Below are 26,277 nucleotides of genomic sequence, written 5' to 3'. Positions count from 1 at the left end.
GTTATATTGCTGCCAGTACAAGTGACCAGGGAAGCCATTTTAAAACAAGCGCTGGGCAGTGGTGAAAATGAGTTCCCCAGTTACATGATATGATGGCTTCACTGAAGTTAAGGATGCTTGGCATTAAACAACTCTTACTAATAAACCCACACTGTTGCAGTGATGGAATTACCAATATATGCACCCACAGGGCACCGTAGAAGTGCACCCTGAAAACCAACCAGCCTCTGGTGTGCTCCCTGACTGGTGTCTGCCACTCTTTCACCCGAGATACTGTTCTGACCTCCTAGGGTGAGAGCCTCTGATCTCAGGAGGCCCAGAACAAAAGCTGTCCGGGAAGGGGATGTAACAGCCCCTCCCACATGATGACTTGCTGATTAGCCTTCCCAGGCCAGCAAGCTTCAAAGAGATGCCGCCTTTGAAATGCAAATCTGGCTCTCCTTCACAGGAGAGGAAGCCGACCCCATGTTCAGAGCTCCCTTGGCACCTGGACAAGTGGTAAAATTAGCTGGTCAGGTAGGCATGCCACCCCCAGGCTAGTAACACCCTTAAGGTGGGCTAAACTGAGGTGGACACAATATTTTTTAGATGTAGCCATCTTTGTGATGGCATACTTAGGAATTCTGGGAAAGGGTTATGCCCACTTCTAACAGGAAGTGGTCATATAGGGGGAGTAGAGACCCCAAGAGTCAGTAGCCAATTGGCTACTACCCTACACATCCCTAACACCCCTAAATTGAGCATTTAGATGAGTCCCTGGCAACAGAGAAGCAGATCATGATGACCTAAGATGAAAGAGGACACTGAAGACCGCAAAGCAGGGAGGAGAGAAGCGGCAACTCACCTGGTACCAGCCCCGGGGCCTGTCTGCATCCCTCGTCGAAAGCTGTGCCAAAGTCAACTCCTCCAGCAGCTTTTGACTCCAGAAACTTGAAGGACTGCTTGCCTTCGATAAAGAACCAAGACCTCCTGTGGGACAGCGGAACTGTTCCCTGTATCTCACAGCAACTCCACTAGAAAGGACTCTGAAGCCTTGGGAAGTAGTAATCAATCAATCAATCAGGGTTGGTAAAGCGCTCAAGATGCTTGGGGGGTGGGGGCTTAGCTCCATTGAGTGCTGTCTTCACCTGAAAAGCCAGGTCTTGAGATCCTCCCAGAACTGGGGCAATGTGAGAGATTGTAGGAGGTGGAGGCGGAGGGTGTTCCAGGCTTTGGCTGTGGGCTAGAAGGACTTTCCTCCCTTTCTAGTTTTGCTGATAGTGGGACAGTGGCCAGTGAGAGCTGGGCTGATCGGATGGGTCTTTTAGGTGTGTGGAAGTAGAGGCGGCTGTTCAGGCATGCGGGTCCGGTGCTGTGAAGGGCCTTGTATGCGTGGGTGAGGAGTTTGAAGGTTATTCTTCTTTCGACTGGAGTAAAACCCGACACCTGAGACTACCACTGTACACTTTGCTCCAAGCCCGAGTCGAAGCGGTCCAACGGTGCCAACAAGGACCTCCAGAGCCAGAGTACACTGTGGTTTCCCCCTTTGTAGACCCTCCAATGTAGTTTGCAGCCTCTGCTCTCAGGCCCTCTCTACCATGACTACTCCGGTAAGAAAAAACACAATGCCTAAGGACACATCTGTACTGGTCTCCCCCGAGTTGTGGAGAAGAGGAACAAAGGTGTCCCTACGCCCGAGCATTGCAAGGCCTGAGCACCCCTGTCGGTTCAGCTCAACTGGCCACCTAGCCAGAGCCTGCAGCCTTCCTTTTGCAGAGACCGATCTCCATAGAATAACATTAGGTACCTGATGCGGTTTTGCACCATGCACCCTCTTGCCGCTAATGGTGTACTGTTGGTGCTGCCTTGGATCTTGCCCCCCACTCACCTTAACTCCTAGAGATAGGCCCAGTAAGTTGCTGTACTATACCTGTTTGCAGAACTTGTTCTTCCTGCCATAGGATAACATTGCAGAACTCAAAAATTGCAGTACCCACTTTTTGAGCTGAAAACAATTTATATTTAAAAACATATTTACCTGAATGATTTCTCTCCGATGCCTAAACATATATAAAGATACTTGCTATTTTTATAAATTGGTGTGGATCTCCTTGAGTCATGTGTGTCATTTATTGATCATTGTGTGTGTTGGCAGATGTCTTGCACTCCTCTCTGTTAAGCCTAAGGCTGCTCAACTACACTACTCCTAATAGAGCACCTTTGGATTGCCTGAGCAAGCCCCTGTCCACTTATAAGGGAACCCAAGGACTCTTTACATGGTATGTCAGAATACTGATATATCACATACAGAGCCAGCTTCCTACAGCAATACACACGCCTGAAATGTATTTACCAAGATGGCGGTACACGCGCACCCCACTTGTGCTCGGATATCCTATAGCAGTACACACCAGCCTCACGCTCGTTACGACACACACAAAAATGGGGCAAGATAAGAAGAAACAATGCACTTGTCACCTGGCAAATTGAAGTAAGGGTCGAATTCAAGAATTTACAGTTAAACCTCACGGTGGTCGTAATTCAATTACATCATATCTTGGCTCCTTAGAGAGTCTGATTGGCAGTTCACTTAGCGCCACATTTTCACTTGCTGCCAATAGATGTTAAAAGTTGCTCCCAACGTACACCAATAAAGCTGCATTGCAGATTCGGTCACAACACGAATGTTGCCGTCTAGGTTCTTCAGTGACAGACACATCAAGTAGATCACCCTCAAAGTATGCAGGCTGTCTGGTGATGAAGACACTGGTGGGGCTTAGGGCATCTACTCCTCCTTCACAAGTCTTCACTTATTTTCACTTTGTTGCTTACAATAGGTTCTACTTTATCTTCAAACTTCCTTTTTCTTTGTCTCTACAGTCTTCACAAACGTAGTACCTTTTCCAAATCATCACCAGTGTTGTAAACGAAGATACTCCCTTGCAGGCAGGCAGTCAAGTCACGTTGATTATAAGATGAAGATTTATTGCATAAGTTATATCTTAGTTACAGGTTCACAGTAATTGCTCCACCAGCAGCAGCATTCTTGCTGCTCACCCCACTCGCTCCAACTCACATTCACACCAACCAGGCACTCAACAACATTGCATTGCATCACACTCACACTGGCTGAGCAGCAGGGAACTGACAACTATGGAGAGGATGCATAGCAACAACCACAAGTTAGAACAGATCTCACTATGTTTTCTTTTTACTCAGCATGCCTTGTAAAAATCAAATGTTGGCTAAAATCACAGATTTTTCACGTTTGTGAGAGGGAGAATACCTCTCACAATACAAAGTCCAACCACCCAGTATTCCCACACTGCTGATAGAAACAGTAGGCTTGAAGGCCTATTGCTCAGGACAGGGAAGGCCCCAAAGTGCAACGTGGAAACGGTGTGGGGCTTATTTATGAGGGTTGCGTCACGTTTGCACCATGCAATGTGGTACATGCATGACGCAAACCTCGGAGTCAGATTTTTTAAGCCACGCAAAGCCACTTTGCATGGCTCCGAGTGGCTTCAAAAAATCTAAAGTAACGCAATGCTGCATAAATTGTTGCGCTACTTTGGTGTTGTATGGGTATTTCCCATTTAGGCGCATCCCCAGATTTACAATAACTTGTAAACTTGGGGATGCACCCAAATCTTACACCTTCCCAGGGGAGGTGTAGAAAGGAATAATATCTCTAGTTCTCATTTCTTCCTATTTCTGCAGCATACAGCACACAGAGAGAGGAATATGCCTCCAAGGATTAATTTTGTGCAGGAAGGTGACCCTTCCTGCACAAAAACAATCCTGCATGCAACACAGGCACCCTTGCAGCATTGTGCAAGGGTGCCTGAGTAGGCGCTTGGCTGCCAAAAGGGCTCCAATGCAAGGGAAAAGACAGGAATGCTCTGCACTGAGTCAAAAGCTCATAAACGCTCCCCTACTTTTTTCCCTTTCAATTCCAACAGTTCTTGGAATGTTGGTACCTGTGGGTATCTGCAGTATTTGGGCCCGCAGCTGAATGGTACTCATGGAATCCTACCAAACCCAGATGTTTCTTAAACAATACACCTGGGGGAATTCAGGTTGGTGTAGCATGTGTAGATCTCTGTATTATTATTCACAGTTTTTATTTTTTTGACCCAGAATGTCCTGCAAATCTAAAAGTGAAAAAAACGAAAACTCTACAGTGAATTATTTTAACTCTGCCCATTTCAAAAAAGCTGGTAAGAAGGCAAACTTGGTACAGAAACATTTTGTGGATGTCATTTAGATTTATAAAAAACACATGCTTTCTTGCACAGCACTCTCCCCCCCCCCCCCGCCCCCATTTAAAAAATAAAATAAATATTGCCACATTTCGGCTACTATTCTAGCTCTCTGGGAAGGAACTCCCAAATCCCCAGTACCTTTAGAATCCCCAACAATGCGGGAAAAAATGATACAAATTTGCCCCGAATATATTTTAATAAAAAGGTTAAGAAGGTTAAAGGGCTAATGACCTCAAATAACAAAAAGTTGGCAAAGCGCGGGTGCGGGTCTTGATATCTGCGCATTTATATGGTTTAAATTCTGAGGATTGTCATTCTGCCAGGAATCAATGTGCCTCTGACACAATTAGGGTTGGGTAATGCCCATATATGCAGTGCCTCAATTTTAGCTGTGAGCATCACCAACAAAGATTGCTGCTAGAATTACAAACCCACAACAATCATGCATTACATAAACAAAAAGGGTATCTAGATCACAGAGTTTCTGCTGCTTACCTGCTGCTGGATCTTCTTCAGGCAAGGAGACCAATGTGTAGCAGGTACCAGTGTGATTATAAGACAGATGTTTAGCAGGTATGCAGCACACAACCTCATAACCTTCTGTTGGTTCCATCTGAACTGTGACGTTCTCCAAAATTTGATCATTTAAGGTGTTGGTGCAATCAAACTACAGAGGGAAGGAAGCAGGCAAACAATGATTTTGGGCCAATCCAATATCATTTCCTCATGTGAAACAAAGGCTTGCAATCCCCCTCCTCTTTCATGCTCTTTCTCTCCCCCTCCCCCACCGCTTTCCCTCTTTCATTCTTTGTCTACTTCCTCTGCTCCTATCCCCTCTCCCCTGAATTTCTCCCCTTGCCTGCTACGCCGCCTAGCCCCCTGTCCCTTGTGCCCTTTGACTAAGCACTCCTTCTCCCCTTGTTGGGGAAAGATCCAATATTTATACTCTGAAGTCTCAGTGACCCCTCTGAGAGAGTCCACTGCGTAAAGGGAGCCTCTCGCAACAGAGATGGGCAAATGATACCACTTCCCCTGGGATCACAGCTTTCTGGACTTTGGACGCAGCTATTACTCGTCTACCGGTTTGTGCCCCCGTCCCCCTCCCCCTCCATGCTGTGTCTCTCACCCTCCCCCTCCTCTTTCCCTCCTTTCATTCTCTGTCTACTTCCCCTGCTCCTACCCCCTCTACCATGAATCTCGTCCCTTGCCTGCTTTTTCCCTTACATATATGCCCTTATTGTTTGTCTCGACCTAACATGCAACTATGCAGCTATGCTCTAAAACTGTGTAACCTTTGTAACGATGTAACCTGCAACTAAGGTCTGATACTCCTGTTAAACGCTCTGATACCTCTGGGTCTAGCCAGCGCTATATAAAACCTTTCAAATAAATAAATAAATAAAAATAAACATGGTAATTATATCTGTTAAGAGTTTTCAGTTTTAAGGGCAACGAAAACCCAATGACAAGAACAGCGGTGGCATGCACCTGGACACTAAATTGGTGTCTCGTGGTAAGTTAAACGTGTAACAGACTGAGAACGTTTGCTACATTAAGCAAAGTGCTTGGGATTTATTTCCATTACATCCTATATAGTGACAACTGATCGACGCATGCGCTAAACCAAGCTCTTACAGAAATGCATATCACTAACAGATGTCTAAACAGAAAAATCTCATAACGGTGTTTTGCATTCAACTCATATCGCAATATATTTTCTAAATCTTCTATGTATTTCTTTACATGAAAATTTATTTACTAGGTTGCTACTTTGAAAGCTGAAATGTCAGCTATAGTAAAGTTTAAGTGTTGACTTGAGAGGGTCAGTCCACAGCTGTGCGGTTTGACTGAAAAATGCTTCTAAGCACAGTAATTCGTTCAATGCAGCAGAGATCTAGCCTGAGTGAAACCACAATTTCACTGACTGCAGTTGCTCCTGTAAAGACAGAGAATGACATTTTTATTGCTGCTGAAACTGAAATAGGTCATTTTGTAAAACGTGTGCCTTGAATTGTGAGTTTGCTCCTTCCTCAATATCTATATGGCAAGAGGCCTGCTCTAAAGTTCTCTGCCGTACCACAGATTGTGTCATGCATTTTAAACCCAAGAAGGCAGCAAGACATTCATCTTCACTTCAATTTCAAAAACCTTGCGGATGACAATTTATTAAGAGCAAGACAACATTTGGTAGGAGGCGTATAAACAAATAACTATATTAATGTTGGCCATTTATACTTAGATGATAGTTCAGAGAACCTTAGCCCATCTCGTTGGTACTTATACCAAACTTTGCATGATGAAAGTCAGCGCAGGTAGGATTCAAAGGTGTGATCTCCAGTTTAAAGACAAATCTCTGCTTGGTGCATGGATACTGGCCTCAACACAGCTCCTGGTTCACCTGGCATACAGTTCAAGCTACCGTTTCCAGATGAAATCCCACCCTCACCTGAAACACCATGTGGTTCGTAAACATGTGCTTCGTGCAGCGGACAACATATTCTGTCTCTGATTCTGTGAGGGCAACAGGTTCTGGGGACGACTTGAACAAAAGACCCAGGTCCTTAAATTCTGGAACAGCAGAGAGTTGTTCTGAAATGAAACCAGACAGATAGCAGTACAGTTAGTAAGATGAAAATGCACCAGAGATGGGGGCGTGATTAAGAATAGCCTATGACCACTGTCATTTGGAACCCTGTTTTCAAAATTTAGTCAGTAAGCGCCAAATCAGAAGGAAGATAAATGATTAAGAAATAGAAACAAAATGCCATGGCATATAAGAAATGCCAGGCCCATTTTATCTGCCAATTTCTTTGTCTATTTCTAACATGACTAATTGATCTCACATGAGCTGGGATCTATTTTCTACACGGTTTATGGCCAAGACATGAAATGAAAATTGTGGACATTACTGCAATTTAAGTTGTCTGATCAGAGCTCCTCCACAAATCATGAATTTTTTTCCATTCTACAAAGGAGTATATTTTCCAATGAACCAATGTAATACATGCACTTTGTTCTGGTGCAACAAATGGATCATTAATTTGGAAAAATATTTGTAAACAGTATACGTGCCACCCATTAGGTCCACTTTAACCAGGATTTGATAAAGCAACTGACATATATGGACATTTACCTGTGACTAGAATTCTCAAAAAGAACAGTCACTTAATCTGCCTCTTGAGGAGCAACATCAACACAAAACTGTGCTTTAACTTATGTTAACACAAGTATCTTATTTTATATGCATTTTAACTTTCAAGAGCAGTAGTTATTAACCTTTTCACTTCTGTAGACCCCCTGCTTAATACTGGACCCCGGGGACCCTCTCTCACACATAACTGGAATCCAGGGACCCCCCTGAGTCATTACTGGAAGTTGGGGACTCTGGCCAAAGCGTTTTAAAATTATGCGAACCACAAAACAATACACAAAAAAAAAAGAAACAAGCATTCATCAAACAAGTTAACACATAATGAAATATTTTCTATATAATTCACAAATATAAAGAAAATCTAAATATTTATGGAAAGGTTGGAGCTCTTCTAAATTCAATTGAGGCCACTCATCGTTCATACTATATTCTGTTTGATACACTTCCCCTGCCCCCATAAATCAATCGGAGAATACTATCTTAATTTTAGCCTCCACTTTTAAATTCGTTCACATGTACAGAACGTTTTAACATTTTCAATTTTACATTTTGCTTCTTCATTTATACACAATTAATCTGTTAATACTATTTCATTCTTAAACCGCTGTGGACCCCCTGAGTAGGCTTCGCGGACCCACAGGGGACACCGGACCACAGGTTAAATACTACTGTTCCAGAGGAAGTGAGTCTGAACTATCAATTCAGCTAACGGCTGAACCAATAAAGGGCTTCGGTAAGGCATCACACCAATTGTTTCAAAAGGCCTGAAGTCTGACTGTTTTATTGTAGTCACAGTAATGCAGGATTTGATGAGTTTTCCGATGATGCATACATTTACCTCAGGCCTGTGTGAAACAATGAGCAATCAGAAACAGGTAAACTCTGTTTATTCATACATAAAATAATGGATGAATGTGAACATAATGTCTTCATGTGTTTAACACAGTTTTATCTGTAGGTATGCTGTCAATATTAAAGAAAAGGCATAGCTGCAGACATATTTTATGGTGCACAATAGAATGGAAACTAGGAAGCTTTGATCTCCTCCCTACTGAAGGACACTCATGTTAAAAGGCTGGTGTTCTTTACTTTAATGAGCCTTCAGACTGCAATATGTTTACCATCTATTGCCTTTATAATCCGTTATCATAATACTGCTGTCAGGAGAATTACAAGGTACATTGTGCCATCACCATACTGTACCTAACGCATGCTACATTACACCATACAGGTAGCCTGCTAAGCAGTCTGTAGTAGTTTCCCCAAAAACGTTTAAAAAACCATACTAAAAACTTACAATAGAGCAATTTATAGTTTAATCTACACATCTGTAACACTAATCTGAAAGAAGTTGTTATGCCATCATTAACAATGGTAACATGAACATGGCATGGAAAAAATACAAGAAAGGGATCCTATTAAACAATCCGCTTACCTTGAAATATTTCTTGGCGGCTTGCAACCACTTTCTCTGGCTGCCTTACTGTTGCAGCAGGAACATTTTCTGTAGAAGCAGGAAAACAATACAGCACATATAAAATATATGCGTGTGGTAGAGCCCACTATAAATGGATTGCAGTTTTACATAAAACATAACTTATATGAAATCACCAAGGGAATAAGGCGCTTATTATGAATTCTGGCTAGGGAGCAGGAATAGCAAAGGGCCAGAATCACCACAGCAAAATCCAGAAATTACAAGTTAGTTCCCAAGGAATGCAGAATACCACATGCACCCGAGCAGAAGGGGTTCAAGATTTGTACGTTTTCTCCGGCTGAAGTACGGGCCAAATCCACAAACATTATCATCTGCTAAAAGCTCTTGACAGCCCTGGCATCCAAGAAACAGTCCAGGAAGAGGTTTTTGACTAATTCATATCAGAAGACCCACGAGAACCTGAAGTTCACAGTGGGTTGAAGGCATCTGACTGCCCTTCATTGAAGAGGGGGATGCTTCAGATACGGCAGTCAGAGAGGTCCTGACTCAACCCAATGACTAGAGCAGACAGTGTCAAGTGGTATCTGTTAGTCTTAGACTGCTACCTAGGAATAGCACGTAATGCCACTAAGGAAGGAAGGACCATGTGCCCTGAGAAGGATCAAGCCTTACTTTACCACAAAGTCAGTGGTCCAAACAGATCACCACTAGCCAATCAAGTGGCTGACTATGATGAATGGCGACAAATCCAAAGATCATTTCCTTACATGGACTTTACTGTGGAACAAAAAGTCGGACTGCACAATGGGAAGACAGATGGACTTTACCCAACAGTTTTGCCAATCTGACACACAGAATTCTTCTTTGATAAAGTAAGGCTCTGAGCAGATGGAGCTACAGGGTACTTTTCCTGCATGGCGGGATTACAACAGTAGGTTATATAATACACTGATATTTTTAGGGCGAGCGCACATGACAATCATGTATGCTTGCTGTTGCCAAGGCTTTTCTACATTGTTCTGAATTCCACAGCCTACTCTGCGGCCTGGAGGGGAGCACAAGCATGCTCTCTAGTCGACTTGGGACTACTATCCATGTCCTGGGTCATATACATTAAGTGATGGCGGAAGTGAACAGTTTTTATTGTGGATAGTTCTCATCAGACCCTTTTTTTCTCTTCTGGGACAGGTGTAGTGCATACAGGCTATATATGTGTAAAGTTCAGCTTAAATGTATTGTCCAAACCCTACAATGATACCCCAGTGTGCATCATGTGCATGACGTTCTTAGAAATTGAAATTCAATAGTTATCTTTTGCAAAAGTCTGAAAACTTGGCTATTTTAAATCTTTTTCCTGGGACACCCTATCTGCGTCTGTCCTGCCCTGGGAAATAAAATGTGCATGTTGAATGATTGGTGACTGGCAACAGGTGTCCATATTGTGAGTCTATGGCTGCAGAAACCAGTGGAATCCATTGTGAATGCCCCTGGTATAACATAGCACAAGATGGAGGTTGAGGTGTAGCCTCCCCTGAGAATGGAAGTGTATTGCTTACGTTCCGGAGCTAGCAGGAGTAGTCTCAGGCAATGGAGATTGGAAAGATGGAGACACGGTTGCCTTAGTTATTCAAGTGTGATCTTTGACTAATTTCATTTGGACTGATAGGTGGGAGGGGGATGCATGCCAGCAGATTCTGTTACTGGGATGGAATCTTTTAGGCAAGACCTGCCCCTCTGTCTTTCTCTAGAGTGCTACTCCAAAAGTCTAATAGTAACCAGGTACAGTCTACACAACCCACTGTAGTCATGTTTTGGATGCGTCAGTTGGAGCCAGCTTCATCACAACCTGCTGTGAGACACCTCCTTTAACAAAGAAAGTGCCTGTTCTGGCAAAAGAAAATGAAGAATGAAAAAGAACTGCTTCAAACGAGTTCTTGGGCATAGGCAGTGGGATCAACATCCTTATGACGAAAATGCACACAAAAGGGGGGACACAAATTATCCCACTGGGTTTCGTTTCCAAGTTCTTCACTGACCAAGGGAGGGAGTATGAAGGACTGCTAAGATCCAGAGCTAGTATCTGTGAAAGCCAGTCAACAAGAGGTGAAGGGTCATCACCTGAAGCCTGCACATCGTGTGTCGAAAGCTGTGTGCCTGGCCTTGGCTTGGCCTGCTGACCAAGGGGAAGGAGTGCCTTAACGTACAGGAAGCGACTGCCTCAGTAGGAGAAGCTCAGGTATTGTGTGCAGAGTGTAGGGAAGTCCAGAAGAATCAGACTGATCTGGGGTAAAGTAACATGTTAGTCTGGAGACTCTACCAGGCTCCCAATGAGCTTCCAGAACAAGCCAAGAGAGCTGCACGATGCCAGTACATGCCAGCAAGCACAATTGCAATATGCTCGTCATTTGCCAGAGGCCTGAGAACTGGTTCTGAACCAGCTGCAAATTGAGCCTTGTGATACGACATAGGAACACCCCCGAGGATTCCTATTGGTGAGGATCTTGGGGGTTCTGTTGGATCGGCAAGGCTCCCCTCAGAACCACCAAAAGAGTAAACGTTTAATTTAATCAGTCACTGTCCATTGAACAGACAGGTGCTGCTTTAAAAAGGTTACCCATTTGGAATATATCAGGGGAAGAAGGCAGTGGTCATACGGACCCCAGACAATCGAACAAGATTCACAAAGGGGGCCATCGCCCTCTTCCCAAATCAGTTATCACCCCAACTTAAGAGGTGGTAACCTTTCAATGGTGTTGACCACAATTCAGGTTCCAAACCAAGGATACATTCCTCTGTGACTCATAAAGAGGTGGACAAGGCCTCTTTCATGTCCAGTTCCTGTTTGTGATATGGACAGGGTTGCAAAATCCCTTTTATGAGCCAGAAAGACTTTTCTGATTAGTAAAAGGGTTTTTAAACATTCTGAAAAGGTGTTTTTAAGTCGCAAAACTAGTCACAGGTTTTGAAACTGCAAAAAACGTTAGTACATGAGGCCCACAGTTCTAAATCCCATTTTGTGTAAAACCCATATGTTTTAGACATACAGATGTGTTACATTTATTACCATCTCATTTTGCAGCTAAAATGTGTTTCATCTCTTCATGACATGAGTTACATACCTGCTCTGTGTTCCGTCACTGGAGCTGTAGCTAATGGGACAGATTTGAGGTCAAAAGGCTTCTCAGAGGGCTCCAGGGTGTACTGCTGCAGCGCCCTCTCCAGGCCGGGTATCGAAATTGTCAACCCTGAAGAAGGGAAATAATTTATCTGTATCTTGAAGACATGGTATTGCCAAAAAATGTTGCTTCAATTTAACACATCTGATACAAAGATTACGTTCACCCTCTGCTCAAAGAAATTTCAGAGATGCAGAACAGGTAATAAATCTAGGGAGGCAGTCTTCCAAATCATGCCTTCAAATGTCTGAACCTTGTGAGTGCATATAAGCCTGCTGATTTTTGTCATCAGAATGCACACTGGAAACGAAAATCAGGCTCGGAAAATCTTCCATCTTCTGGATGAAACTGAAGGTCCTATTTAAAGTCTGGCAGATGGGATACTCCGTCAATACACGAGGGATTTCCCGACCACAGTATTACAAGAACCACAGCCTATAATTGACTTGTTATACACTGGGCACGACATCCTCATTTGTAAGTGGCTATCCATAAGCCAAACTCAAATAAAGGCCCAAAACAGAGAACTGGGTCCACTGGCTGAATTTCCTACTCAATCCTCCTTCCGTAAAAGAGGAAACTGAGCCAGTGGATTCTATTCTGTATTTAGAGTTTCCTCCAGAAACTGGAGGATTTTCAGTGAACAACTTACAATAAATGAGAACCACAGTTTTTCTGCAGTAAAAGAAAATGGTAAAAATCTTTTGGAAAACCAGATATTGTGTTCCAGACACTGTATGTAGCACTATGCATTGAAAACTAAGTGATCTAGCAACGTAACGTAAATCCAATTGTTTAGAATCTGAATCTATAGGCACTCACTTGGGCACATACCAGCATACATAAAATCATGTTAAGAAATACCTGACAGAAAAACACCACCTTTTGTTACTTTTTACTTCGGATAAGCAGCATCTAAAGACTTTAAAGTGCAAGACGTTACCGTTCAGGATGTAACCAGCATTTAGGACCTTCTGCTTCTGCTCCAAGACGCTCAAGTAGAACGTTGCACGGTCTCGGACTTCGTTGTCATCATCCATCACGCACCTAGAAGCAAAGGTCAACCATCAGCATTCAGTATCATCAGAATGTTTATTGACCATGTAATTGCGTTAGCATGCCCAGCACCCTCAAGAGATAAAATATCTATGGTGTCAACACGCTGTGAGAGGAACCTTAACTCCGTGCTGCTGAGGTACAGTGTTTTTTGCATCACCTAAAAACAAACATGATTCCTCCTACTGGTTCGCACAGAATTAGGGAGCGGTTCGTTCACAGGCTACGATGTTATGCTTACTTATTTTACCCCATTTCTGTTATGCCAGGCACTAATGATTCTTTGAACTGGGATTGACTTTTGAATCACAGCTAATCAACATCTGTAACGAGTCTCCCTATGCTATAATATCTAATCCATGGATATTGGCAAAGTAGAGGTGTGGCGTAATCTGACAAAATATTGAGACAACATGAAATCCAACTACGGAAAATCTGTGGCACATGGTTAAATAGGAAATATAACACTCACCATTTCATAACTATGTCACACACACCACAGACTATCACTAACTGAAATGTCTGCAGTTACAAATGCTATGTGGACATTTATACTGTCCTGGTTTCTTTTTTTTTTTTTTATATTTATACATTTTTTATTCGGCACAAGCAGATTACAATAACATAACATACATAATGAAGCCTTTAGCAAGACATAGACACAACTTTAGCAAATTCTTGCATATTCATATCTAGTTGAATTAAAATACAGATACCAATCATATCCATCCCGTCAATGGCGCCCATAATTGCACACCCAGCTGCCTTCTTTTATAGCCTTTCAGTTTATATAAGGCCATTTCCATATGATACATGGCAAGAATCCTCGCCCTCCATTCCGAAAATAAAGGTGGATCCTGACTCAACCACTGTGAAGTAATACAGAGACGCAGCACTGACATACAAAGAAATAGAAAATCCTTTTGCAGTGCTGCCCGCTTATTACCTATTGTATCAACTTCAATACCAAACAGTATCAATCCAGCATTTAAGACCATCTGAATTGCCAAAGGAGAATTTAAAAAATATTGTATATCGCGCAAAAACGGCGCTAAAGATGGACATTCAAAAAACATATGACTGCATCAGCTGCATATAGGCCGCAGCGGGGGCAACTATCTCCCCTTCCAGTTTTCCACTTAGCTATCTTAGCAGGGGTGTAGTATAGATCAAAAATCACCATAAAGCATGGACTCCTAAAAGACAACAAAATTGAATTAGCCATTTCTAGCACTTCCTGCAGATCTAAGTTCAAGATCCCAAGCCTTGTTTTCCATTTTTGTTCCTGTGCTATAAGGTCGTCCTGCTGCCCCCGACTAACTTCTTGATACATCAATGCCAATTTATCCCTGCGGATTATTGCCTTGACAATAGGAGTGTCCTCAAACGAACAAGTACCTTTTATAGTGGCCTTCTCTAGAAAACTCCGCAGTTGTAGATATTTGAAAAAGTCAGCTTTATCGAGACCAAATTCCTCCCTTAAAGATGCGTACGACTTGATTCGATTATTTTCAGCTAAATCCCCAATATCCCGGATGCCGACAGTGCGCCACCTACGTGCGACTGAATCCTGAAAAATAACAGGTAGTGTCCCTAATAAGCCAATCGGAGTGTAGCGGTTAAAATCTACTATATTAAACAGAGAGCGTACCTTTTTCCATACGTAAAACGCGGCTGATATAGTTTTGAACCGCGTTTTTTTTGTAGTAGCTGGGTTCAATAACCCTCACAAATAAGTATAGGGCTTCTGGGCCCAAGATTAGTTCATAAACAGAAGGAGAGGTGGCCGGGTCCCGTGAAGCCCTTTCTCCAGATATCATAACCCCCATATGCTGTAGTAATGATATATAATAATAGAGACGAAAATTAGGGACTGACCACCCCCCACGACCATTTGGTAGATAAAGCCATCTCAGGGCCCTTCTCGCTCTTTTATAGCTCCACATAAACCGGGAGCACATCCTTTCTAAACTCAAAAATATAGAGTTAGGGAACCATAGCGGGATAGCGCGGAACAGATATAGGAGTTTTGGAAAGATAAGCATTTTGATGACGTTACTTCTTCCATAGAGTGATAAATGCAGGTGATCAAGCTTTTCCAAAGTTTTGTTAGAAGCTATGATAATAGGGTCAATATTTAGAGCGGGGTTATTTTCTACTTTTGAAGAGAGTTTGATACCCAAATATACTGCCTCTTCAGCAATTTTAATATCGGATGGATATCCCTTAGCCGAGTGTAAAATCTGTGTTTTTGCTAAGTTCAATTTGTAGCCAGAGAATGCTGCAAATTCCGTTGTCACAATCTCAATTCTGTTTATAGCACTGATCACATTACTTGTAATAGCTGCTAGATCGTCGGCATAGGCTAAAACCTTAACTTCGTGCTGATAAGGTTTAACTGGGACAATTAGTGCATCCTGTTCAAGCTTAAATATTAGCGGCTCTATGTATAGGGCAAAAAGAAAAGGTGAACAAGGGCAGCCCTGTCTAGTCCCCCTGAGCACTCTAAACTCTTCGGATTCCTCCCCTGAGATACACACTGTAGCTGCTGAATTCCAATACATAGCCTGAATAGCCCTCAAAAAATCAGGGGGGAACCCCTTCCATGCTAAAACCGACCATAAGAAATCCCAGGAGACCCTGTCAAAGGCCTTCTCTGCGTCCAGCAGGGCCACCCCCATCTGAGATTCCGTCGCCTGCGCCCAATCTAATAAGGATATAACACGCCTTATATGATCAGTAGTCCCCCGGCCGGCTATAAAGCCGTGCTGGCGCACTGAGACTAATGAGCTGATTACTCTGGCAATTCTACCAGCCAATAATTTGGAATAAATCTTGCTATCCGAGTTTATCAGAGAGATAGGTCGGTATGACCCCATCTGGAGCTCATCCTTCCCCTTCTTCTTAAACACAACAATCTTCGTTTTAGACCATGACTCCGGAGGACAGCCTACTGAGGCCTGAATGATGGTGTTCAGCAGCTCTTCTCTGAGCTCCGTCCTAAACAAAATATAAAATTCAAGTGGGATTTTATCAGGGCCCATTGCTTTGCCACGCGGAAGTGAAAGAAGAGCCACCTCCACTTCTTCCCACAAAATTGGTTCTGACAAACCATCTTTCTGTTCTGCTGTTAATGACGAAGAGAGAATCCCAGCTAGGTAATCATCTGCCTTTTTTGTTTGCTCACCAAAATATAAGCCCTCATAATATGCCTGAAAGGCCTTGCGCACCCCTTGAGGGGATTCCTGAATTATCCCCTGCGTATCTTTAATTTTAATAATATCATTTTGTGCCTCCTTTTGACGAAGCCGATTAGCAAGAACCCTACCGGTCTGCTCCCCATATTCATAGCATTCTCTTTTATGGAGCAAAAATGTAGCGGCAGCCTCCTCTGCAAATTGCTGATAGACTTCAGATTTTTTAATAGCTAATTTGTTCAATACAGAGTTAAGATCGATTCCCTCCTTCACTTTTTGGTCCAACTCACGTTCTACAATACTCCGATCCAAAATATGCTTTTTCACGATTGCCTTCAATTTTTTATGCTTTTGGGCGGCGAAACTCAGGGTCTCCCCTCTAAGTCCCGCCTTAAACGCATCCCAGACCACCCCTACAGCAGCAGAATTCCTATTGATCTGAAAATAACAAATGATCCAATCCCTAATATGTTTGCAATACTCCAAGTCTAACAGCAATTTACGATCAAAAGTCCACGCAGAGTTGCGCTGAATTATAAAATCAAACCCAATCTCCAAAATTAAAGGATTGTGATCAGAAATAAACCTTGGGAGAGTGTAAATAGATGCCTTGTTCAACATAGAATGGGAAACAAGGAAATAATCAAGTCGAACCAGTTTTTTGTGAGGAGCTGAGAAGAATGTGTGGCCTGACTGTCCAGAATTAAGCCTACACCAAACCTCACATAGACCATGATCCAAAATCAGTCTGCGCAAGCTTTTGTAAGCTCTGGGTTTTCTGCCATAATAAGCCTGCCTGCCAGTGACATCAAAGTCCCCGTCAAGATGTAAATTCAAATCCCCGCATATTATAATTGGTTGAGGATAAGCAGACAATTCCAAGTTAAGCTTATCGAAAAACTCGGATTCATCTAAATTAGGGCCATATATAGTACATATTGAAAAAATCTTATTGTTAAACGTTACTTCTAACATTGCCCACCGTCCCCACTTATCCTCTTTAAGTTTCCGGGATGTTGTTACCCTGTCCTGGTTTCTAATGCAACACTTTCATAACACTCACCGCCTCAACAACACCAGGACACTGGGTAACATGTCCTCGTTTTGAGCTCCAAACTTCGCCAATGCACTCACAGCACCTAAAAGGAACAGCAAATCCAAGATCAGTAAGGAGTGAAAAGTGCACGGATGCACTTCATTGATGCCAGAACTGCACAATCTAAAAAATATACATTTTGACAAGAAATACAAGAACACTATGAGCTCCATCATCTAGAAGACAGGCTGGATTATGTTCCAAGGACAACTATATGCCTTCTTAAACAACGTTCCTTGCATTCTATTGGTATGAGAAGTCACATGGTCAAATGTAGTCATACACTTTAAAACAATGAATCAAAGATCTGACCAATTCCAGTGGAGTATCCTAAAACACGTACAAACCTCTCCACAGAATAAACTATCACACTTTTACTGAGCACACATGTATGCTCAGAAAAAAGTGATTAAGTAGGTCTGAAGGATTACAGTGAGAAGTGACACCATGGAGTAGGAACAAGAGAATGTTCACTCAAGGTATTTCTGATAAGCTGAATATTTTGCCCATGCATGGGTTGTAGGAAGCTGGCTCTTTACACAGTGTACCTCTTTTTGGTCCACTATATGAAGAGTCCAGGCAAACTCCAAAGGAAATAAAGAGGCACAAATGACACCCCAAATGCTCTCTTTTGTGGTAGTGTAGGCGAGCACTTGGAAATAGCAGAGGGTACTGCTAAGCATTTACTGCACACACACGGGCAGTAAGTGAGACACACATCAATAAAGAAATCCAACACCTATTTATAAAAATAACACATACTTTAATATAATATAAATTTAGATACCAAGGTCATCGAAATCAGATAAGTACTTTTCAAATTATGAATTTTCACAGTTTTCAAAAGTTGACAGTGACATTTTTGGGTGAGGTAATATTATCCCATGGGGGAAAACAAGCACTACATTCCGGCACTTAATAGTGACTTACAGGACTGTTCTCCGGGATTTAGGGCGAGTATGGGGACAGGTCCAAGGCCACATCAACAGGTCACCTCGAGAGGCTCTGGGGCGTCCAGGTGCAGAGGTGTGTTATGGCGTCAGGTGTCCCATTCACTTCAATTGGGAATGGTCCGGTCAAAAAGAGGCTGCAAGCTGGGACTGGGGGACAAGTCTGGGGGAACCCACCCAGGGGCTCAACCCTTGGGATGCTCAGGCACATCGGGACACTGTTGGTCCACTTCTCCTCAGGCTGTGGGGCTCAGGTGCAGTGGTGTCTTTAGGCGTTGGGTTCTGTGTGGGAGTCACATGCTGTTGGAGGGGGCCTGCAGGAGGCGACTGGAAGTTCAGTCCTGGCAAACCCAAGGTTGGGTTTAAATCTGGTTTGGGCACGGGCTGGGAGCATGGGTGCAGAGGTACTTTGAGGCATCGGGTTGTCTTTGTTCTGCAGTATAGGGGCAAGTGGGTCAGCTGGGCCACTCTCGGTGTGGGTCTCACTGTCCCTGAAGTCCCTCGACGGGCAGGTCCGTCTTCCTAAGTGTTGGTGTCAGGGTTGGATACATCAAGCCTTGGCTGCTGCAAGGGGTCAAGTACCCCAAGTATTGTGTGGTTCCTGAGTCCCCACACTTGGAGGGAGGATGGATACCTCTGTAGGAGCACAGGTACCTCTTCCTGGGCGGCTGCTACATTGGTGCACCCGGTGAGTGAAAGGTCGGTGAATTGGGTCTTGCTTCTTTAGTGCATGCAGCTGCAGGGGAGTAGCTCCTCTACTCCAAGGGAGTTTTTTTGGCAATTGGCGAAGCACTGACAGCCCTTAGGGTTTCTTGGAGTCTGCACAGCTGCAGGATGAGTCGGTTGCTCCTCGAGAGTCGGATACAACAGGCAGGCTGGCAAGGTTGGTTCCAAGTCAGTCGTGCTCCTCAGTTCTCGGGTCAGCTGTCTTCTTTGTCCACTTCTTTTGTTTCCATCTAATTGTGAAGTCTGGTATCAGAGGGTCCTCTAAATACTCAATTTAGGGGTGTTAAGGGGAGCGAGGGGTAGTAGCCAATGAGCTACTTACCCCAGGGGTCACTACACCCTCTAGAGGACCACTTCCTTTGGGGAGTGGGCATCACCCTGTCCCAAAATTCCTAATTCTACCACACACAAGATGGTGGCATTTCTAAATCTGTGTTCACTTCAGGCTGTTCACCCTAGAGGTGTACAGCCTGGCAGGGCAACACACCTCCTGCATAGCTAAGATTCCCGCCTGTCCTGGTGCCAGATGGCCCAGGGCAGGGGATGGCATTCCTCCTGTCTGGGGAAGCCTTGGGTCGCATATCAATAGTCGTAGAGGCCACTGAAGCCTAGGATTTGCCAGCCTTCCTAGGGGAGGGAGTGGTAACACCTCCCTCAAGAGCAGGCATTGTTTCTGTCCACTGAGAGCAGGCCTCTCACCTCCTAGGTTGGTCAGAAACTCGGCTGTGGTGGCAGGTTAGACTGGACCAGTCAGCCAGCACACTAGGCTAGTAGGGTTCAGGGGGTACCTCTATGGTACCCACTGGGTGCATGTATTCATAAATCTATCAGTGGAATCAGTGTGGGTTTATTAATACGAGGTGTTTGATACCAAACACCATAGGTTTCAGTAAAACCATTATGTAACTAACGTTTTGACCAGTGCATACCTTAAGATGGCTTACCTGTTCATTTGTACTGTCAGTAATTGAACTGGCCAGCACAGGGGCAGAACTGCTTTTGCAGATATGTCCTCACGTACTATAAGGAACCCTGCTTTAGAGCTGTAAGGCCTGCTGTAGGAGTGACTTACAAATATTACATGCAGTCTTAGGGGACATGGGGCACACATGTGCCATGTCGGGTTTTCACTTTTTAGAGTACCTTGTCACGCAGCCTGTAGTGGCAGTCTGTATGAGTTTGGTGCTAGGTCCCTTCGAGTGATACAAGATATGCTGCAGCTCTTAGGGACCCTCTTTAGTACCTATGCCCTAGGTACCAGAGGTACCACTTACTAGGGACTTACATAGGTGCTAAAGGCCTGGTCACTTGGGGATCAAGTGACCAGTTGTCTTGTTTTGGGAAAGGACAATGGACCTGGTTAGCAGGAGCCCAGAGCACTTCAGTCAATGTTGTTTCAAATACCAGGCAAAATGTGTGTGTGGTGGGTCCGGGGGGGGGGGGGGGCCTACTACTGCAACAATACCCATTTCCTACATGGGTCATTATAGCCACAGCACAATACCACCACATTCTTATGCTGCTGAGTCATGTCCAAAATGGGGTTCACTATCAATCTGCAAATAGAAACACGTATTGCAAAAGGTCTAGCTCCTTCCCTGCTCACACCAGTGAAGCAGGCAGCTCTCGGATTGTGACGTATGTGACCAAATGTACGCAGTATAGCTTTAGGATTCTGATGGAATAGGATCAATATGATCGAAGTTCATGCTGCATTAATCTATCACATTGCCGAGAAAACTCACCTGCCCTGACCTCCTCATTCTCCAAAATCACCCTGTTGTAGATAAAGCGAATGTATTTCGAAGGGCAGACAGTTCGGGGTCCTTCTTGGCCCAACAAATGGAGGATGCGAGTAGCCAGGACAGTGAACTCGCAGTCTTCTATAAACTCGCACAGGTGAGACAGACCCGTCTCTTTGCTCTCAGGATTTTCCTCAATGATGCTAATGATGCAGTCCACGATTGCCCGCTTGTACTCAAAACCACCCTGCGAAAAATAAAATATCAAAATTGTTAAAATGCTTCAAAAATATATATATATCTTAATGGATGTGAATATCCATGTTCACTAGTTTGTCTCCAGGTTTGAGGTTCAAATAGAAAGTACCCTATTGGACTATAGAAATGACATGCAGGGCCACAAATGTAATAGTAATGCCTGCAGCCAACTTAAGCATCCACTGCAGGGTACTGTATCTGACTCAAGGGTAACAGGCTTCAATACTCAATAGCTGACTGAGCGTTTCATTTTTATAAGGTTAATGAAAGAAGTGTCACTGAGCTGGGTAACAAACATCTGGAGTGGAGCTTCTGACAATAAGCATCTGTTTTATAGCACCTTGTGAAGGTGAGTTTTACACAAATGAAATATTATGTGATTTGCATTTTAATTTGAAGGAGGAGTATGAAACGTTAAATAAAAGCAGGTCTTAAGTAATTTACAGAGTTTGAGGTCGGCCTTGAGAAATATAAAGGCTCATTTATCACACGGACAAGATATGTTATATACAAATGCATGAAGCATTAACTATTCCCTGGGTCGCATCTGCAAGTAGTATTTTTTTGCACACATGCAGCAAAGGGACTAAACTTGAGAAGCTGCACAATTAACTTGCTTCCCAACAAACATTTGTCTATTGATACAGCAAAGGTGAGGCCAATGTTTATTCAAGGGAAGCATGCCTGTGGGGTGGGGCTGGGGCTGACGCCCTCTGGGATACCTATGTACTTAAGCTACAAGATAAGTTGGATGCCTCCATATGATCACTGCTAGATTCAGATATGCCTTCGGCTCTCTACACTCCCCGAACTAAATCCGTATTTTGTAAAGCGCAAACTACTCACCCTTACGGGTCTCAAGGCGCTGGGGACAATCGTGGAAATTAAGTGAGCTATTGCCCAGAGTCACATGGTGCTGAGCTGGCGGACCCGGTGATCCGGAGCCGGGGATCGAACCGTGAACCCTGTGCTCCGAAGTCCGCTGCCCTGGCCGCTGCACCACACCTCTCCACTGAGAGGGAACTGACTGCCAACTTAGGACTTTTAGAGAGTCCAGGAGTGGAACTTGTCAACCCCCATACATATATGACATAAGTGACTGTCCGCCCCTCTCCTTTTTTTCCACGGCTCTGTGGCCAGATGGGCAGGAGAGTGCCGTCTCACGCAAGGCCAGTTCATGATGCCCCCGCTGTCTCCCCCTCTTAGCCTCCACTCAACCGGTGCCCCATATTCGCTATGATCGTCCCCTGCTGCTCGGATTGTTGTTGTTTGTTTTGGATTCTATACTTTATTGGTCATTGTTGTCGAATAAGCACAAACTGTTGCCACCTTTACACATAATGTATTGTAATATTTTTCCCCTCCCTTCCACAGGAGGTGAAATCGAATTCTGGGTCTTCAGGGCATTATTCCTTACAAATGTTCCTCAGTGATGCCTTAGATTTTAATTTTATCAGGCTGTGATTTTTGCTATTGTGCGTGCTGAGGTGACCGATATGCCGTTTACAATATACCACTGCCTTGACCACTGATGTACTGCCATGATGTTAAAATGCAAATAAAGAAATATATATCTTTTTTAATTATTCCAATTTGTAAAATCAAGCTGGAATCTGGCAGGGGAGTAATATCAACATTAATTTTGTGCATAATACTTTCAATTGCAGTGTTGCTATTTGGTAGTGGTGTGAATAACTTGTGTTATTAATATAGACCTCAGTGATACACATTCTATCAACCTCATAAGGATTATAGGACTAATCAGCCCTGCCGAGACACTGATGCAGAATTAGAGAGGAGTGGGCACAATACACACATCCGCTTTAGCAGCATGCATCTAATTCAATAAATGATCTTAACAAGGGCATTACTGAAGATACAATAAGGTATGGTAAGCTGAAGACAGCGTATAAGAAGAAACCTAAGACAAACGAAACTAGGACTCTACTCAGCCCACTTGGTGCAAAAACCATATCTTTCAGCATCCTTACCTCTTCTCGCAGCATGGTAAAGAGGAAGTTCATCATGACAGAATGCTTGCGTGGATACTTCTGACATAATGCGCTAATTGCTTGCACCACCACAACCTAAACAGCAGGAAGAAGTAAGAAGGTTAAAGAAAAAGGGTGAGTAGAAACATCTTAATACTATATTGCCTATATTCGGGGATTTGGCTCCCTTATTTCTGCCCACACTGCATTGAAGCAGATTAGAAGTCAAATTCCACTCAGATTGTAGGGCTTTTACTTTAAGATCCAATGATTTTCTGTATTATGTCCTCAACATTTCCAATTTGAAAGCTCTAAATGCATCAATGAACACAGTGCAGCTGAGACCATCTTACTGATGCCGACTTCACATTACTGGCTAGTTCAGCCACATTCCCCAACTCTTCATTCTAATACGCAAAGCCTTTCATTGCAAAGAGTGTTCTCGATCCTATCCAATTCTAGTGCTCTCCGATCACCCCCCATTAGGATCTCAACGAGTCACTTCCAACATCCCCTCAAAAGTTGGCCTCTGTCCTTTTATCTGCTTTGCGGTCTAATTTCCTATCACTAGGCGCCAGTCTGACACCTCGCTCAGCAGTTTTAATGACTTTTTCATATCCACATATCCATCTCTTCCAATACTACAACATTTGGTAATACCCTTGTTCTATCACCTACGTACCAGTCAGGAAGACAAGTCAGACCCACATATTTTGCTGAATTTAGTTTTCTGACTCATAGTTCTCAGTTCTAGTGCCGTGAAGACCTCAAGGCAAACGCTTATGCTTCATATGTCTGTATTTTTTTTTTTTATTCACCTTCACTTTTTACAAGATTGTGAATTTAACAATTCTTGTCTCAACCTCTACTTCGACCGCACAATACATTTTAAAAAATCACTTGTCTGGCTTATACTGCACGGCATCAAAGGAATATAGTGTTTTCTACATAATATAGCGGATAAATGTTTCAATCATTTTTGCCCAACAGATTAAACTATATATAAAGCGCTACATTCAAATCTTGCCTTACAATAAGAAATCATTTCAAACAGAACACATTCACTGATAAAGTCTTCGCGTTTCCTCAGACCTTAAATTCATCAGATATCTCAGACATGAAGGAGGAGATCTGCTTCATGAGCCGATCAATGCTGCTCTCGCTGCCAGTTTTCAGAAGCGTCGTGATGGCAAGTGTGGCAATGCTACGGTTGGAATCGGTCACCAGGTTCTCCAGGTCCAGGTTGCAAGCAGTGACAGCAGATGGATGCCTCATTGCCACCTATGAATTAAAAGAATACGGAGGATACGTGGGTGAGAAAGGCCACAGATACTGAATAGCATATAAAACGAAGAATACTTCTACAACTCTCAGCATAAAGAATTAACTGCAAGCCCTATTTAAATTGTACTATTAGCAGATTCATGTGTTATATTTAAAAATAATGATACATGGCCCTTTGATTTATTTTCTATGTTTTTAAATGATACCATGAACATCTGCCCAAGTTAAATCAGGAAATATCTATTACCGTTGTTTAGCATTTCTCTAGTGCTCAATCTGCCATTAGTATGGGATTGCAGCATCTGCATGTAGTCTATAGTCTGATCTGGTTTTGCGGAGAGTCAGTAAGTAAGGCTTTTGTGAGTGAAGCTCTGCCAAATTACTTGCGTATTTTCTCAGCTAATATGAGTGGCCATTGTTAAACATCATATAATCTGTCTGTATGATAAGGAGCTGGTGGATGCAAGTGTTTCTGGATACCGCAGCAGCAGGTTAGTTACATTTTATTCATGTGAATACATTGCAGAGTTTGTAGCAATAAATATGCTAGTGTTGTTCGAGCTATTGTCGACTATAAAAAGAGGCACAGATTAAATAAGCCAACATTCATACCTTGTTTAATGTGCGAACGGCTGCATAGCGAAGAGCAGCTTTAGGGGAACTGCAAAACAACTGCAAAACTACAGAAACAAATATAGGTTAAATATACATATTTATTTCCAGCTGCATACATTTTTAAATCTCAAAATAGTAGTTTGACTGAACCAGTAAAAACAAGTCAGTTGTTGTGAGCAATAAGCATTATAAAACAAAGTTATGCACCTTTTGGATCCAAACAGACATTAATTCCCACTTCCTTATGATAAGGCACGTCCCACGACTGCTCTACCTATGCGTACTTTCCGATGTTCACACAGTAATTTTTAAACACTATATGCAGTCTATGGTAGAGTATACAATTATTGTTTCTGAGCTCTGAACAAAACAATCCTGCTACACTTGACTGAAGTCAAGTTATCACTGCGGATGTGTTCATGATACAAGAGCTGTGCACTGGGGTCTGACTAGCTGTAGTGGACAATAGAGAGTCTAATGTTAATAAATGTACCTAAGTTAGCAGGAGTGGATGATAATTTCACAAAAACGTTACTGCTGTAGGAACAATTATATTTTGTAACCTGCTGGATTGCTCTGTTGTACCTCACTCTCAGTTATGCTAGTAGAATCTGCATGCATGTACACAAAGATATTCCAGGCCTGTGTGGCATTCTTTTTCTTTTGGGTGGGGGGGGGGGGGGCAGTATCCTTGGGCTGTTGAAGTAATACTTCCCACAAAAGTTCACAGCACTTTGTGCAAAATCTGTCCCACACCACTAACTTGCGTCATACAAAATGTTAATACAGTGCAAAAATGTTTACATCAGGTGAATTTGTTTAACATTTTCTCACCTTCTCCAGTTGTGGCGTGCCCTTACTTCATATACTGAAAAAGAGGTTTATTTGGCGTACAACAAATACTTCAAGGTGAACGGCGATTAGTGGGACATACTGTTGCGGTTAGTAGATAATGATGGGTTTGGCTATCAGGGGACTGCGAGTATATCACACATAGGAGCAGCAGTTTACAGCACTTTCTCTGTATGTTTCAGCTTAAACGTGAATTCCAACAAGAACAGTACTTAAGGAAATGTCATACTTGGCAAGGAAAAAAAGATAAGCTGTGGGTAAAATCATTATGATTTTTCAGGGTTTGCATTCCTTCAATTGTGGACATAATGGTTTGCAATGTGCCACATCATCATCAAAAAATAGATCATGGACAGCACCCGCACAAAGGACATCAACCGTTGAAATGCATGTTATTGGGCTGTGGATAGCAGCGCGATTTGGGAGGGGGCAACCAGAAGTGTATGTTGTTTATTTGCTGCAGAATGTCAATAAAAGCGAGGTTAAACTTAAAAAAATAGA

The 26,277-nt window shown here is 43.1% G+C and overlaps 1 protein-coding gene across 1 annotated transcript in view; it reads right to left on the bottom strand.

Annotated features, from left to right (window-relative positions):
• COPG1 (coat protein complex I subunit gamma 1) overlaps window positions 1-26,277 on the bottom strand; it is a 123,733-nt gene that overhangs the window by 24,443 nt on the left and 73,013 nt on the right. The window contains exons 11-20 of the mRNA XM_085624373.1: window positions 24,922-24,989; window positions 24,118-24,306; window positions 23,026-23,121; window positions 20,780-21,023; window positions 17,326-17,401; window positions 12,953-13,056; window positions 11,953-12,078; window positions 8,831-8,899; window positions 6,691-6,833; window positions 4,740-4,911 (exon numbers count right to left, since the gene is read on the bottom strand). Coding sequence (XP_085480499.1) covers window positions 4,740-4,911; window positions 6,691-6,833; window positions 8,831-8,899; window positions 11,953-12,078; window positions 12,953-13,056; window positions 17,326-17,401; window positions 20,780-21,023; window positions 23,026-23,121; window positions 24,118-24,306; window positions 24,922-24,989 — 1,287 coding nt within the window. The remainder of the gene's footprint in view (window positions 1-4,739; window positions 4,912-6,690; window positions 6,834-8,830; window positions 8,900-11,952; window positions 12,079-12,952; window positions 13,057-17,325; window positions 17,402-20,779; window positions 21,024-23,025; window positions 23,122-24,117; window positions 24,307-24,921; window positions 24,990-26,277) is intronic.

This window comes from Triturus cristatus, chromosome 9, assembly GCF_964204655.1.
Source record: "Triturus cristatus chromosome 9, aTriCri1.1, whole genome shotgun sequence".
In the NCBI taxonomy this organism is placed as follows: Eukaryota; Metazoa; Chordata; class Amphibia; order Caudata; family Salamandridae; genus Triturus; species Triturus cristatus.
This window is presented reverse-complemented; position numbering and strand designations above follow the sequence as displayed.